The following is a 13076-nucleotide window of genomic DNA, read 5'->3' as shown; positions in this document are numbered from 1 at the left end:
TACCCAGCTTGTTATTGTAACATACAAACTGAAGCGTACAAAGTTTCTGCATCTGTTCTAGGATCACCTGTTATACATTCTAGAACACACCAGAGCACCCACGGAAGGTCCTTGGAAATCTAAAATACGTTGACTCAACTCCCCAATTTACAATACAACAGTGACAATATAGAGTATATTATGTTGACAGTCAGAATCGAGTCCATTCATTTTGATGCTTTTCAGCACAAAAGAAAATCATTGAGTTACGCATAAGAACATTATGCTACTACAGTACAAGTATTGATAGATTATGCTTTCAAATGTAAATTACCAAAACAAAAATAACAAAAAGAAAACAAACATTGGATTGCATCTACATCAACTATACATCAGTTTAACTGCTTTTTAATCCCCATTTGATTTAGAAAATATCTATTGATCATTACTAAGTATATTACAAGGATCCAATCACAGGAAATAGAAAAATATCAAATATCACCGGTGATGATAAGAAAACATGACAACCTGAACAAGCAGAAATATTGCTACGTAACCACCATTGTCCTTTTGACATCAGCGAGTCCCGTTGGCTGCCCTGTGCACGGGGATCCATCAGCACAGCCTACAGGAGAAGGGGGGGGGGTGGGGTGAGGCAGGGGGATGTAAGTGTCGCTCCTCTCAGATGGCTGTGTCCCAGAACACAGTGGTCTGTGTGGGGTAAGGTGGAGGACGGATCTTTTTGGACCCGTTGCTCTTGCCCCATCCCGGGTGAATGGGCGCGCTCTCTTGCTTGCACTGACTTCGCTCTTGGTTCCTCTCAGCGGGGGGCCTCTCCAGAGACCTCTGCAGGTGCGGATGTTGCCTGGAGCGAATCTCCTTGCAGAGGGTGCGCTTCCTCTCGATCTGCTCCAGCATGGTATTGTCTCCACACATCCATGGCATCTGGGGCATCTAATGTAGAGAGGGGTGGAGAGAATTAACCACTTGCACCCCAGAACCTCACAACTCAGCTCACACGCTCACAACGCGTCGCAAAACGCGATGCGTTGTGAGCTTGTAGATCGGCGAAGAGATTTGGTTTAAAGGGAAAAAAGCTAGCCAAGTGGTTAAGTGTTTAATAATGTGGAATAAATGCCTAAGAGTACTGATTTCCATGCAGAGTGCCACAAATGTAATTAATCAGTGACAGATGGAGATCTGCCTACCGGACTCTGATGTGCTTCTGCTGCCTTCCTTTGTGGCGTCCCCATTGGAGAGGGAGTGGCAGGTATGGAAGGCGAACGTCCATACTTGGATGCTAGTTTCAGTTCTTCAGAAAAATAAAACAAAGTCACACATTATATAGACTTCAATAAATGCCAATAATATAAACAATGTATAAACATCTTGCATTTGAACTAAATGTTTATTCGTGCAGTTATGTATTAATTCCTTACCATTTCCTGATCCCAGCGCCATGGGTGGGCTGCCGGCAGGTCTCCCATGGCGAGTAGGTGTGGCCGTGGACGACTGCTGTCCCGATGTGCTTCCTCCATTCCTCTCCTGTGCTTTTGATTGGTCCACGCTGTAGTTTGCTCTGTCCCGGTTATCTCGCCTGGGCGTGGCCTCCGTTGAACTGTAACCTCTTTCCTTTGCATTGCGCCTGTACTCCAGAGAGCCATTGGGGCTCTTGGCGTCCTTCGGGTCACAACGGTGCTGCTCCGAGCCGTTCAGACTCCTGTCCTTGCTGTCCCGTCTGACCTCCAGGCCTGTTCTGGTCAGGTCCTTACTATCCTGTCTGGGCAGGGGAGGCGGAGGGGGGTCCGCTCCATTGTAACAGCTCCGATCTCGGCCCTCGTATCGGTCCTTGCTGTTCCTCCGGCACTCCAGGCCACTCCTGGAGCTGTCCTGCCGGGGAAGGATCTCAGGCGGTTGGTCTATTCTACCATCATGCCTGTGCTCCATGCCATTTCGGGCTCTCTCTTTGCTGTCCTGTCGTGGCAGCAGCTCGGGTCGGTGCTCTTTACCATCGTGCCTGTACTCTACTCGCAGGAGCTCCGGAGGCCCTCTGCTTTCGTGTTTTGGGTCTGCACTGTTCCTGCTGCGCTCTTTGCTCTCCTGTCTAGGTAAGAGATCAGGGGGTGGATCCAGCAGTCTCTCTCTGCTCTCATGTCTGCAGTCCAGTCCGTTCCTCATCCTCTCCTTGCTGTCTTGTCTCGGTAAGAGCTCGGGGGGCAGATCTAGCCTCTCTCTGTCTTTGCTGTCCTGTCTCACTAAAGACTCCATTCCGTGTCCACCGCTCCTGTCTTTGCTGTCCCTCCTAGGCATCAGGTCCCCGTTGCTGCCCCCTCTCTCCTTGGAGTCTCTCCTCATCAGAGGGATGGGTTCCACGGAGCTGCACCCTCTGTCTTTAGAGTCGCGTCTCACGAGGATGGGCTCCACACTGCTGCAGCCGCGGTCCCTGCTGTCCCTGCAGACAGGAAGTGGTTCCACGCTGCTGCAGCCACGGTCTTTGCTGTTACGCCTGTGTGGCAGTGGCTCTACACTACTGCAGCTGCGGTCTTTTCCGTCCCGCCGGTGGGAAGACTCTTTGCTGTGGCGTTCCTTGGACTCTCGCTTTGACTCCTTGCTGTGGCTGTGGCGTTCCTTGGACTCTTGCTTTGACTCCTTGCTGTGGCTGTGGCGTTCCTTGCCCTCACGCTTGGACTCGCTGTGGGACTTGCTCTTGGATTCGGCTGAAAGGACAGGACAAAAGGACAGATGATGTACATTATGGTCATTCCATTTTATGCAAGTTTTTTCTTAATTAGCCATATGGCACATTAATAATATGTGCTGTATGAAAAAACATGACCAAAAGTAAACGATAAGTATAAAATTAGATACCTTTTATACAAAATAAACTAACAATGAGCAAGTACTACAGTGCATTTCTGCAGCTTTGAGTCACTGTATTACCAACAAATAACCACTGGGTGTCACTCACTACCAACTCTGGTAGATAGAGGAGGCTGGGTGAGACTAGCATTCTGCCTGAATTGGTGGGCATTACAGCTGTTGGGTTCCATATTTGTTGATTTGTCTTCAACATATCTCAAGATATCTCAAATGACAGATATTGTCACTGACTGTTTTTTACTTTTATATTGTCTAGTGAAAAATGCTCATATGACTGCACATTTCACTGTACCCCATGGCCCTCAAAGTCTTTTCTGGTTGTGCTATGAAGTGTGCATGGTAATCAGTGGTTTGGAAAATAATATCACTGTCATAGCTGTTTGTTTTTAATTTTCTCTCCTATTGTCACAAAATAAGTAATGCAGTCCATTGTACGATGGTGTCGCGCAGTGAAAATCTACAAGCTCACAACAAGGCTATTTAAGGCATGCGATACCAGCACCCAACAAAGTATAAATCAGACCATACAGTACAGACACATAGAATGTTCCTGGAGATTTCATCAACATGAAGGCAAAAGCAGAGAACGTCTCATCTATGACATTCGTTTAAGGTCCAATACAGATATAGATTATGCTGTGCACCAATAACAAATGAATGTGCATGATCGATTTTAATGCCTGACCCGTATATGGCCTGCCATGTACCATTTACAGAGGTCCCTTGACATGCCTGTGTCACACATGCCACTTGAGTGTGAGTGCACAATAAAATCCTCAGTGCTCATTTAAGTAAATGGACCCATTTGATACATTTTTACTCTCAGAGTTAAATGAACACTGAGGATTTTACTCTTTGTGTGTGTGAGTGGGGGGGGGGGGGGCAGAGAGAGAGGGAGAGAGGGAGAGAGAGAGTAGTGATTAACCAATTGGTAAGTGGGTCATGCTAGCTGATTCTGCTTCCATCGTTTCAGTGAAAGAGGAAAACACCATTAACCTCTATTTAGCATATAGGCTACATGAGGTTTGTACACGCGAACATGTGGAATGTGTAAGAGTCTGTACGGCTGTTTGCAAACAGCCAATCAGAGAGCACAGCACAGGCAACCTGTCATTCTCTGAGACCCATGTGGAACCTGTACTCAGGTGTTAACTTACAATAGAAAACAAATCATGGGATGCATAGGAAGGGTCATTATAAAATGGTTTATAATGTGTTATGATTGCATTATGAATACTTATGAGTGCTTATAACTATAATTATACAGTGTTATAAGTATACTACAATGCATTTATACTCAAGTAATCAAGTAATTACAAAATGCTTTATAAAGTGTTATGATTATTGTTACAAATCATTATGAGCATTTATGAGTTCTTATAACTATAATTATACAGCATTATAAGCAGCTTATAATGCATAATGCTGTAAGTATGTTTATAACACATTATAGACATGGGATGGCAGGTGTTACCATGATGGTCTTGCTGATTGTACAGAACGGAGCAACAGAAAAGCTCTGATCAGGAATAGAGTTGTGAGTTTTGACTCTTTGGCTTGTCCCCTCCTTGGAGCCCTGAGCTGTGATTGGCTGCATAACCCGTGAGGAGGGAATCTACAAATAAGATACAGGAGGGATTCCTCCCCCTGCCTCTGTTGCTACGTTGTGGTTGCTAAGAGAGTTGAGTAAGGATTGACGATTGTACGCTTTGTAGTTATTTTATGATGCATGGTTCATTTAGAATAGATCCCTTATCATTTACTGTAAGCCCATTAACACACTTAGTTCCTCCTTACCCTCACAAAACCTGCTTTCATACACACTTTAATGCTAATACCTTTCCTCAAATTTAATTTACTCAACAAAAATGTTTGAATACACGACTTTAACTTGTAACAGAGTATTTCTACATTGTGTCTAGCTACTTTTACTTATTGTAAAATATCTGAGTACTTAAAAAATAAATAATAATCACTCAGTTATGTGATCTGGCATGAATGCAAGCAGGGGTTCATCTTTTATTCCTTTACATTAGGGCATTAAACTTTCAAAATACGTCATCGCCTCACCAGAGCTTTTTCATCCGAAGGAAAATATATTATTTGCATTATGCATGAGAATGGAAGCATTAATTCATGACTGATGGTTAACAGTATTTGCACCAGGCTCCCCTGTATCACAGTGGGGGGAAAAAAACATAATGTTTTTCTAAATATTAAGGCAACTTTTCTAAGTTATTCAGGGTGGTGTGCAGGTTGCATCTTTGAATTTGTAATTCCAGTAGTTTTAACAGTGTTTTGTGGGGAGGCGTTTAAACATGATGTTTACATATTTAAAATAATGCTGTCTGGTGGCCTAATGCTTTAGCCCCTAATCCTTCAGATTAATTCATATGATCTGTTGGCGTGGCTAGGCCTATAGATCAAACTACAGGAAAGACTGCAGAGATGCTACAAACACCAGATAAATACCATGTGATGCAGGACACGCTACTCACCAATTTTACAATGCTTTTCTTTTTAAAGATACATTTTTATACTTTATTTCAGATCAGGTCAGTGTAGACTAGAGAGATGGGATAGACATGAGCGACAAGACAGACAGCTATAGGGGTCAGGACCTGGGTCCTAGAGCTCACAAGGGATATACTGTATGTATGGTCTGTGCAGCAGTGGTGGAAAGTAACTAAGTACATGTACTCAAGTACTGTATTTAAGTACAATTTTGAGGTATTTTTTACTTGACCCACCACCATACTCTTTACTTGAGTATTTCCAATTGACAGTACTTTTACTTCTACTCCACTACATCTCAGAGGCAAATATTGTACTTTTACCCCACTACAACTATTTGAAAACTTTAGTTACTAGTTACTTTGTAGATTTTGATTATTATTACAAAACATACATTAACCACTTCAGCCCTATATACTGTACATTTCGGCCATTTGAAAATAGCCGATCTACATGCTCACAATGCGTCACGATGCAACGCATTGTGACCTTGTAGATCTGCTATTTTCAAAAGATTTGTATACATTTGAAAACTTACAATGGGGCATTCTGCATAATGAGTACTTTTACTTTTGGTACTTTAAGTACATTTTGATGCCAATACTTTTATACTTTTAAGTACATTTTGAATTCCGGACCTTTACTTGTAACAGAGTATTTCTACATTGCAGTATTGATACTTTTACTTTTCCCACCACTGCTGTGCACACAACTGGCTGAACCACCAGGCACCCCTCCTAATTCGGCAAGGCTTTAACCAATCCATTTAGACCTGGAACACCTGTATGGTGTTATACCTTTCAAGCCGGGAACACCTCTATGCGTAGTTGTTGCTATATGCAGTGTATCATTGCTGTTGGGAAGAAACCTCTTATCTCCCTATTTTAACTTCTTGTATTTTTTCGTAAATTGAATGCCCTAATTGATCATACTACAGCGTCACACAAAAGTATCAAAAATAGCATATCTTCAAGGTTGAAACGCGGCGCAAAGCAACGTGTTTTGAGCTTGTAGATCTGCTATTTTTGATTTTTTTTTATTTGAATCCTGAAAAGTAACAGTTTTGGACATTTGAGGTTTCCACTCGACAGAAACAATATAGCAACATAATTATTTTTTAATACAAGGCGTTTTTAAAATCGGCCTCAGGTCTAAATGGGTTAACTTGTTTCCCCTGCTGATAACAGGGTTGAGTTAAATTATCACCGAAGGCCACTGAATACTCTGTTTAAAGCCACTCTGACTACTTTCTTCCTCACAATGCGTCGCAATGCGACAAGTTGTGAGCTTGTAATTCAGCTATTTTCTGCAAAGATATTTGGTGTAGGGGGGGAAAGGAGGGTGCCAAGTACTGTATAGAGCCCTGGGGGACCCGTCTCTATGGTCAATGAAGTAGATAGGGTTTAAGACTTTAACCACTTAAACTTTAAGCAGTTAAGCTCACTACAACTGCTAAACGTTCATCATGTTATAGGCATAGGTGTTGATTTTGACAGCAAATTTGATTTAGTTTTAGTCATTGTCTTTTGAATAAAATTCTGTTTTGTTTTAGTCATATTTTAGTCATCTGAAAACAAAAATATTTTTTATAAAATACTTTTTTACTTTTAGTCTAGTTTTAGTCGACTAAATATCATAATATTTAGTTTTTGTGAGCTTGTAGATCAACTATTTTTGGTCTGTGACACCTGACCAAAAATAGCCATGTTGACTTGTCTTAGTTCTACTGGATCTCTTCTCCACTAGTCCCTCCCAAACATTTTAGTTTATTTTTTATTTGTGGAAGAAATTGTCAATATATTTAGTCTTAGTTTTAATCATCATAGCTTAGTTTTTATTTCGTTTTTATTTTGTTTTCATCAGCGAAAAAAGGTAGTCAACGTCAAAGTTTTAGTCGACGAAATCAACACTGGTTATAGGAAGGTAACCTAATAATGTCTGACTGACTGACTGACTGACTGACTGACTGGGGGTTCACTCACTCTCTCCGGGTTCCTTGGACTTCCTGCCGCTGGTGTTCTTCTTCAGCATGTTCCTTCCTGTAGTGAACAGGTTGGTCAGCTCATCCAAAGGACTGGTAGGTGTCCGTGACCGTCCCGTTGACACGTTCTGCATGGAACCGTGGAGCCGTCCCACGCCGTCCTGTGGCGGTGAGCCTTTCCCGTGAGGGGTGGCTGATGCGCTCCGCGGCAGACCCCCGGGGAATGGCATGGGAGCGTCGAAGGGGGGCGTCCGCATGAGGCTAAGCGGAGTCAGGCAGCGGCCCATGCTGACCGGGGACGGGCACGCCGAGTGGCTGCGCTGATAGGAGGATGACGAGGCGGATGATTTGTAGAGGGTGCAGGGCAGAGGAGGTGCGGAGGAGCGTCCCGACACGGTGAGGGTCGGCGTGGCGGTGAGCTCTCTGCGGAGGCGGGCGGAGGACGGCGGCTCGGCGGAGGAGGTCGGGGACTTGCTGTAGGACTCGCTCTCCAGCACGGGCAGCTTGGTGACGTCCATAGGAGTGAGAGGAGACTCGTCCGAGTTGGGCGAGCACTGAGCCGGAGCCGGGGGGAACACCAGGAGCGGTGGCCGGTGGGTGAGCAGGTTAGGGAATGGCGCGGGAATGTCACAGAGGGGAATGTTACGCGGCGTGGAGCAGCGACTGAGGGGCTCAGGGTCGTAGGGCGCCGGGGTGGGGCACGCCGAGCGACAGCCCACAGGGTCGCTTCGATACTCCATGTCGTCCAGGATGGGATACTTCATCTCCTCGTACACCGACTCCCCCGGCTCCTCGTCCTCGCTCCTCGAAAGTTCCCGGCCGCCGACGTCGATGCCGCCCATCTCGATGTAAACGGGCTCGTCCTCGCAGTCGTCCGTGGGGCTGTCGTCGCTCTGCGATACGTAGCGTTCACAGGGAGAGGTGACATGGTGCAGGGGTTTGGAGGAGCACCCGTGGGTCTTGATGTAGGATTCGTCGAAGGAGACACTGAGCTGAGTGTTGGGGTTTCTCTTGGGTTTGGGGGGCGGCACCCTGCGGCAGTCCTCACTGCATCCTTGAGCTGCTGAAAGAAGTGACATGTGACCATTAGCACAAATATAATGCTAACTGATATACTGTATTATATGACTAAGAGTATATAAATGGAACCAAATGTTGGTTACTGTACATTTGTACATTCTCAGAGTAACAGACCTGTCCATTTGGAACGGTCCCTGGACCCCACTTTGACAACCACAGGTTTAATATTTCCCGACAATGAATCCTTACTGCATATGATTTGTGATAATGACACATGAACCATGTTACATTATGTCTGTTGCTGCTGCTCCGCCACATAACACATGCTTCCCTGTCATAACGCCAATAAATGGTAGACGCACATTTGACGAATCAAAGTGCGCATCAACGTTACATTTACCACTTCTCTGTGCGTGTATGTTCGGGTCAGATGTAGGCCAATGTGCGTACTACTAGCTGAGAGCGATATCTTGAATCAGATATGGGAATAGTTGAGGCATATGCACGTTTCTAGGTCACTGTATATATCGTCTCTGTCGAGTGGAAACCTCATATGTCCCGAACTGTTTCTTTTCAGGATTCAAATAAAAAAATAGCAGATTGACAAGCTCAAGCGCTGCGAAGCACCGCGTTTCGAGCCTGTGGGTCCGCTGCTTTTGATGCTTTTGTGTGACGCTGTAGTGTGATCAAGTAGGGCATTAATTTACGAAAAAAACACAAACGGTTACAACATATGGAGATAAGAGGTTTCTGCCCGACAGCAACGATGTACAGTATATACGTCAGTGAAGCAGTACGCGAGCGCAGTAAGTGGGTCACGCAGCGGGGTGCTTCTTTCTGATAGCGGTGACGTGGCATTGCCGTGTGAATCTCTTTAGACATGGTGCAGTGAAGCCGTGCTACACTATAGTATTCCTGTAGGCTAGTTAGCGCTGTACTGAACAGCATACATTCCCAATGGTGATAAGCGTACGCAGGCACACTATACAGCAGTGGTTCTCATGGTGGGGTCCGAGGACCCACCAGGGGTCCTTGAGAGGGTGAGAGGGGGTCCCCAGCCAAATGATCAAAATCAGTTTAACCAGTTTAACCCTATTTCTTATTCGGCTATTCAAAAATAGCAGCTCACTTGCATGTAGATATGCTACTTTCGAATTTAGAAAAATCTTAACATAAATTATTTTTTAAAAAGGAATCATTTAGATTTTGTTTTACTCAAATCTTGAGGGTCCCTGGCACAAAATCTTTTCAAATAGGTTTCGGCAGACAAATAACTACCAATTTGGGAGTCCTTGACATTAAAATGTTTGAGAACCACTGCACTACAGTACTAGAATAGCTGTATCTTGGCATGTGTGGTATTTCTAGGTCAGCCAACTGAGGTCTTCCGGTAAGCACTGTCCCTGTTTCCTGATGATGGGGGGGTTGGGTAAAGTGTAGTTAAGAGCCGGACCGTGTCTAAAATCTTCAAACTGCAGATTTTACACCTTTAATAATTCAGATGCCAGATGGTACAGACACATGCACACTTCCCGGCAGCGTATGACTCACCAGCGTCACGACACATCCACTACGCACGCACACACATGCACAGAGAGCACATGCCCACGCACACATTACACACAAGCCAAACTGGGGCACACGTCGAATACACACATTTCCGGTTGTGCCATCTTGGTGGGTCTAACGGGAAAAAAACAAGGCTGTCTTTCTGCCTTGGTCTGTCCTCACACACTAAAGTACCGCTAACCTCAATCAAATAACAAGGTGATGTGGCAGCGGTGGAAAGTAACTAAGTACATTTACTCAAGTACTGTACATGAGTAGTAATTTTGCTTTACTTTTTTTGACAATTTATTCTAATACTGCACTACATCTCAAAAGCAAATACTGTACTTTTTTGTTCCACTACAATTATTTGACACCTTTAATTACTAGTTATTATGCAGATTTACATTACTAGAGGTCCGGGCCCCTCACACCTTGTTTGGGCCACTATGCGGCCCTCACACCTACGTTGCACCACCATCTGACTGATATGCCCATATATGGAGATCTCTGTATCTGTCAGTCCATGTCCCTTTTTATGCCCATATACTGTATGGAGATCTCTGATGTGACAGCGCGTTGCGGGTTCGAGTCCCGATCCCGACTGCCTTTCCTGCATGTCACCCCCATCTCTCTCCCCGTTTCCTGTCAGCCTACTATCCTATCCTATCCTATCAATAAAGGCATAAAAGAAAAAAATATATATGGGCATGCTGATATGCCCATATATGGAAATCTCTGTATCTGTCAGTCTATGTCCCTTTTATTACTATATATGGAGATCCCTGATGTTATCAGTATGCTCATTAATGGGCATACAATTGCACTTGTTTTCCCTGTATCCTGCGAAAGTTCTTTCGCCTGATTGGATCAAATTGGTATCTCAACCTGAAAATCTATTTTTGGTTGACTAGACAGCTAGAGAGACAGTAGCAGTGGTTCTCAACCATTTTAATTTCAAGGGACCCCAACTTCATATGCATTAGGCCACAGACCCTCATTTGATATGATTCTTATCTCTGGGACCACAATCTACAAAGGAAAAACCATCATGTTAATTTGTGATCACTCTGAGAGTGTATAGATGGAATCAAATGGACCGAGTGACAGTTCACAGTTACAGACCCATAACTGCTAAGGAGGACCCCTGGGGGTCCACAGCACCAGTGCTGTTATTTTAACAAAGAAGTATCTCTTAACCCCTTTAAGCTACCCAACAACACATAAAGTAATTATAATCAGCCCTACCTATACCAGGTGCAACAATAATGTGATGAACACAATAACGCATGCGGGTACATTTTGATACCAATAGCCTACTTTTGTACTTTTACTCAGATTTTGAAGAGGAAGGCTTTTTACTTGTGACAGAGTACTTCTACAAAATCATTTTTCCACCACTGAGAGATGTGATCACGTGGCTTTTGAACTGGTATTTCAAAGGTATCGGTGTCAGTCTTCTGGTATTTCAAAGGATTCATGTCTATACAGGGATGAATAAAGAGCATCTGCAGATACATGTTTGCCTGTTGAACGCATAGACTGTATAAATGAGATGGACAAACCCCCTCCGCTGCTTTCTACAGACCGAAAATGAATCCTTTGCTGCAGACTGTAGGTCCGCCATGTTTCACTACGCGTCAGAATGAGTTCAGACCATTATTGGTTGGGTAACTTGTCAATCAAGAGCGGGGGGCGGGGAATGAATGCTATTGGTTGTGTAGCGTGTCAATCAAATCATCCCGCCCCTCCTAGAGAATAGCCTACTTTATCGTCAATTTTATAATAAATAGAACCATAATTTAGAAAAACGCATATCCTGATGATTGAAAGGAGACTTTAAACTAGCGACTGGAAGCATATAGAATTTATGACAATTTTTATTACAGTAAGAAAATCGAGTCTGAAAGTTGGTAAAAACCCATCGGCTTGCGTTAAAATAAATTCTTTCTGAACTCACAGGTCGGCACGGGTGAAACAGCGCCTCTCGCTGGACATTTACTAAACATCCGGGTTGGCCTCATAGTAAATATCTCAGCCTTGCCCCTTGGTTGAACGTGCCTTTCCATTGAGAGTCCAAAGGTGGTTCCCATTAACCTGGTTAATTAACCCGGCTAATGGCATGTTAATGAGATGTGCTCCTGGTGTGTGTTTAAACTGGGTTGATGAAGTGTGTCCATGTTTGTTTAATCTATGAGTACTCTGTGCGTGTGTGTGAGTACTCTGTGCGTGTGTGTGAGTACTCTGTGCGTGTGTGTGTGTGTGTGTGTGTGTGTGTGTGTGTGTGTGTGTGTGTGTGTGTGTGTGTGTGTGTGTGTGTGTGTGTGTGTGTGTGTGTGTGTGTGTGTGTGTGTGTGTGTGCGTGCGTGCGCGTGTGAGAGAGAGTGTGCGTGCATGCGTGTGTGCGTGCGTACATTATTTACTATACTTGTGAGAACCAAAATGTCCCCACAAGTATAGTTGAATTTGACAAATAGACAATGTGAGGACCATTTCTTGGTCCTCACATTCTTTTTTGTTAGAGCTTACAATTAGGTAAAGATTCAGGTTTGGGATTAGGATTATGTATCTAGAAGTTGGCTTTAAGAGTTAGGGTTAGGGTTAGGGTTAGTTTATACCTGATTTATACTTGGTTGCACGCTGGTGTCGTGCACCAAAAAATAGCCAATCTACAAGCGCACAGCTGGTAGAACAGTAATTTGTCGGCTATTTCCGATGCGGTACTAAACTTATCCTCCACACAAGTATAGTAATACAAACGTGTGCGTGACTGCGTGGATGTGCGTGTGGATGTGCGCGTGCGTGCGCGTGCACGTGTGTTAACAGAGATGCACCATGGATCTTGTGATGTGTTTCAGCACTGATGATGAATCCATCCTTTATCCATCTCTTGCTCTCTCTCTCTTCCCCCTCTCCCCTCCCCCTGTAGCGGGTGTGTTTACCCCCCTCCTCCTCCTCCTCCTCCTGGGGAAACAGAATCTAGGTCAATCGCTCCTCCTGAATGAATTCTACTCTGACAAGCCCCTCCCCTTCCCGCTACAGTCCCGGCTACCGAGCACGCAACCCTCCCCTCAGCCATAGGGACACCCCCACACTCGCGCTCCCATTGGCCCGCGCAGCCTCAGAGCTCGGCATCTCTCGCAGCCGCATTGGC

The 13076-nt window shown here is 44.6% G+C and overlaps 1 protein-coding gene across 1 annotated transcript in view; it reads right to left on the bottom strand.

Moving 5' to 3' along the window:
* Window positions 1-660: 660 nt before the first annotated feature.
* Window positions 661-13076, bottom strand: part of nyap2b (neuronal tyrosine-phosphorylated phosphoinositide-3-kinase adaptor 2b) — a gene marked incomplete at its 3' end in the record, with an annotated part of 26982 nt that continues 14566 nt past the window's right edge. Inside the window, exons 4-7 of the mRNA XM_084056829.1 lie at window positions 7356-8417; window positions 1419-2696; window positions 1188-1291; window positions 661-933 (exon numbers count right to left, since the gene is read on the bottom strand). Coding sequence (XP_083912955.1) covers window positions 661-933; window positions 1188-1291; window positions 1419-2696; window positions 7356-8417 — 2717 coding nt within the window. The remainder of the gene's footprint in view (window positions 934-1187; window positions 1292-1418; window positions 2697-7355; window positions 8418-13076) is intronic.

The sequence above is a fragment of the Gymnoscopelus microlampas genome (genome assembly GCF_963454915.1).
Source record: "Gymnoscopelus microlampas genome assembly, chromosome: 5".
NCBI lineage: Eukaryota > Metazoa > Chordata > Actinopteri > Myctophiformes > Myctophidae > Gymnoscopelus > Gymnoscopelus microlampas.
Note: the sequence above shows the minus strand (reverse complement) of the source record. Positions and strands in the feature narration are given on the sequence as shown.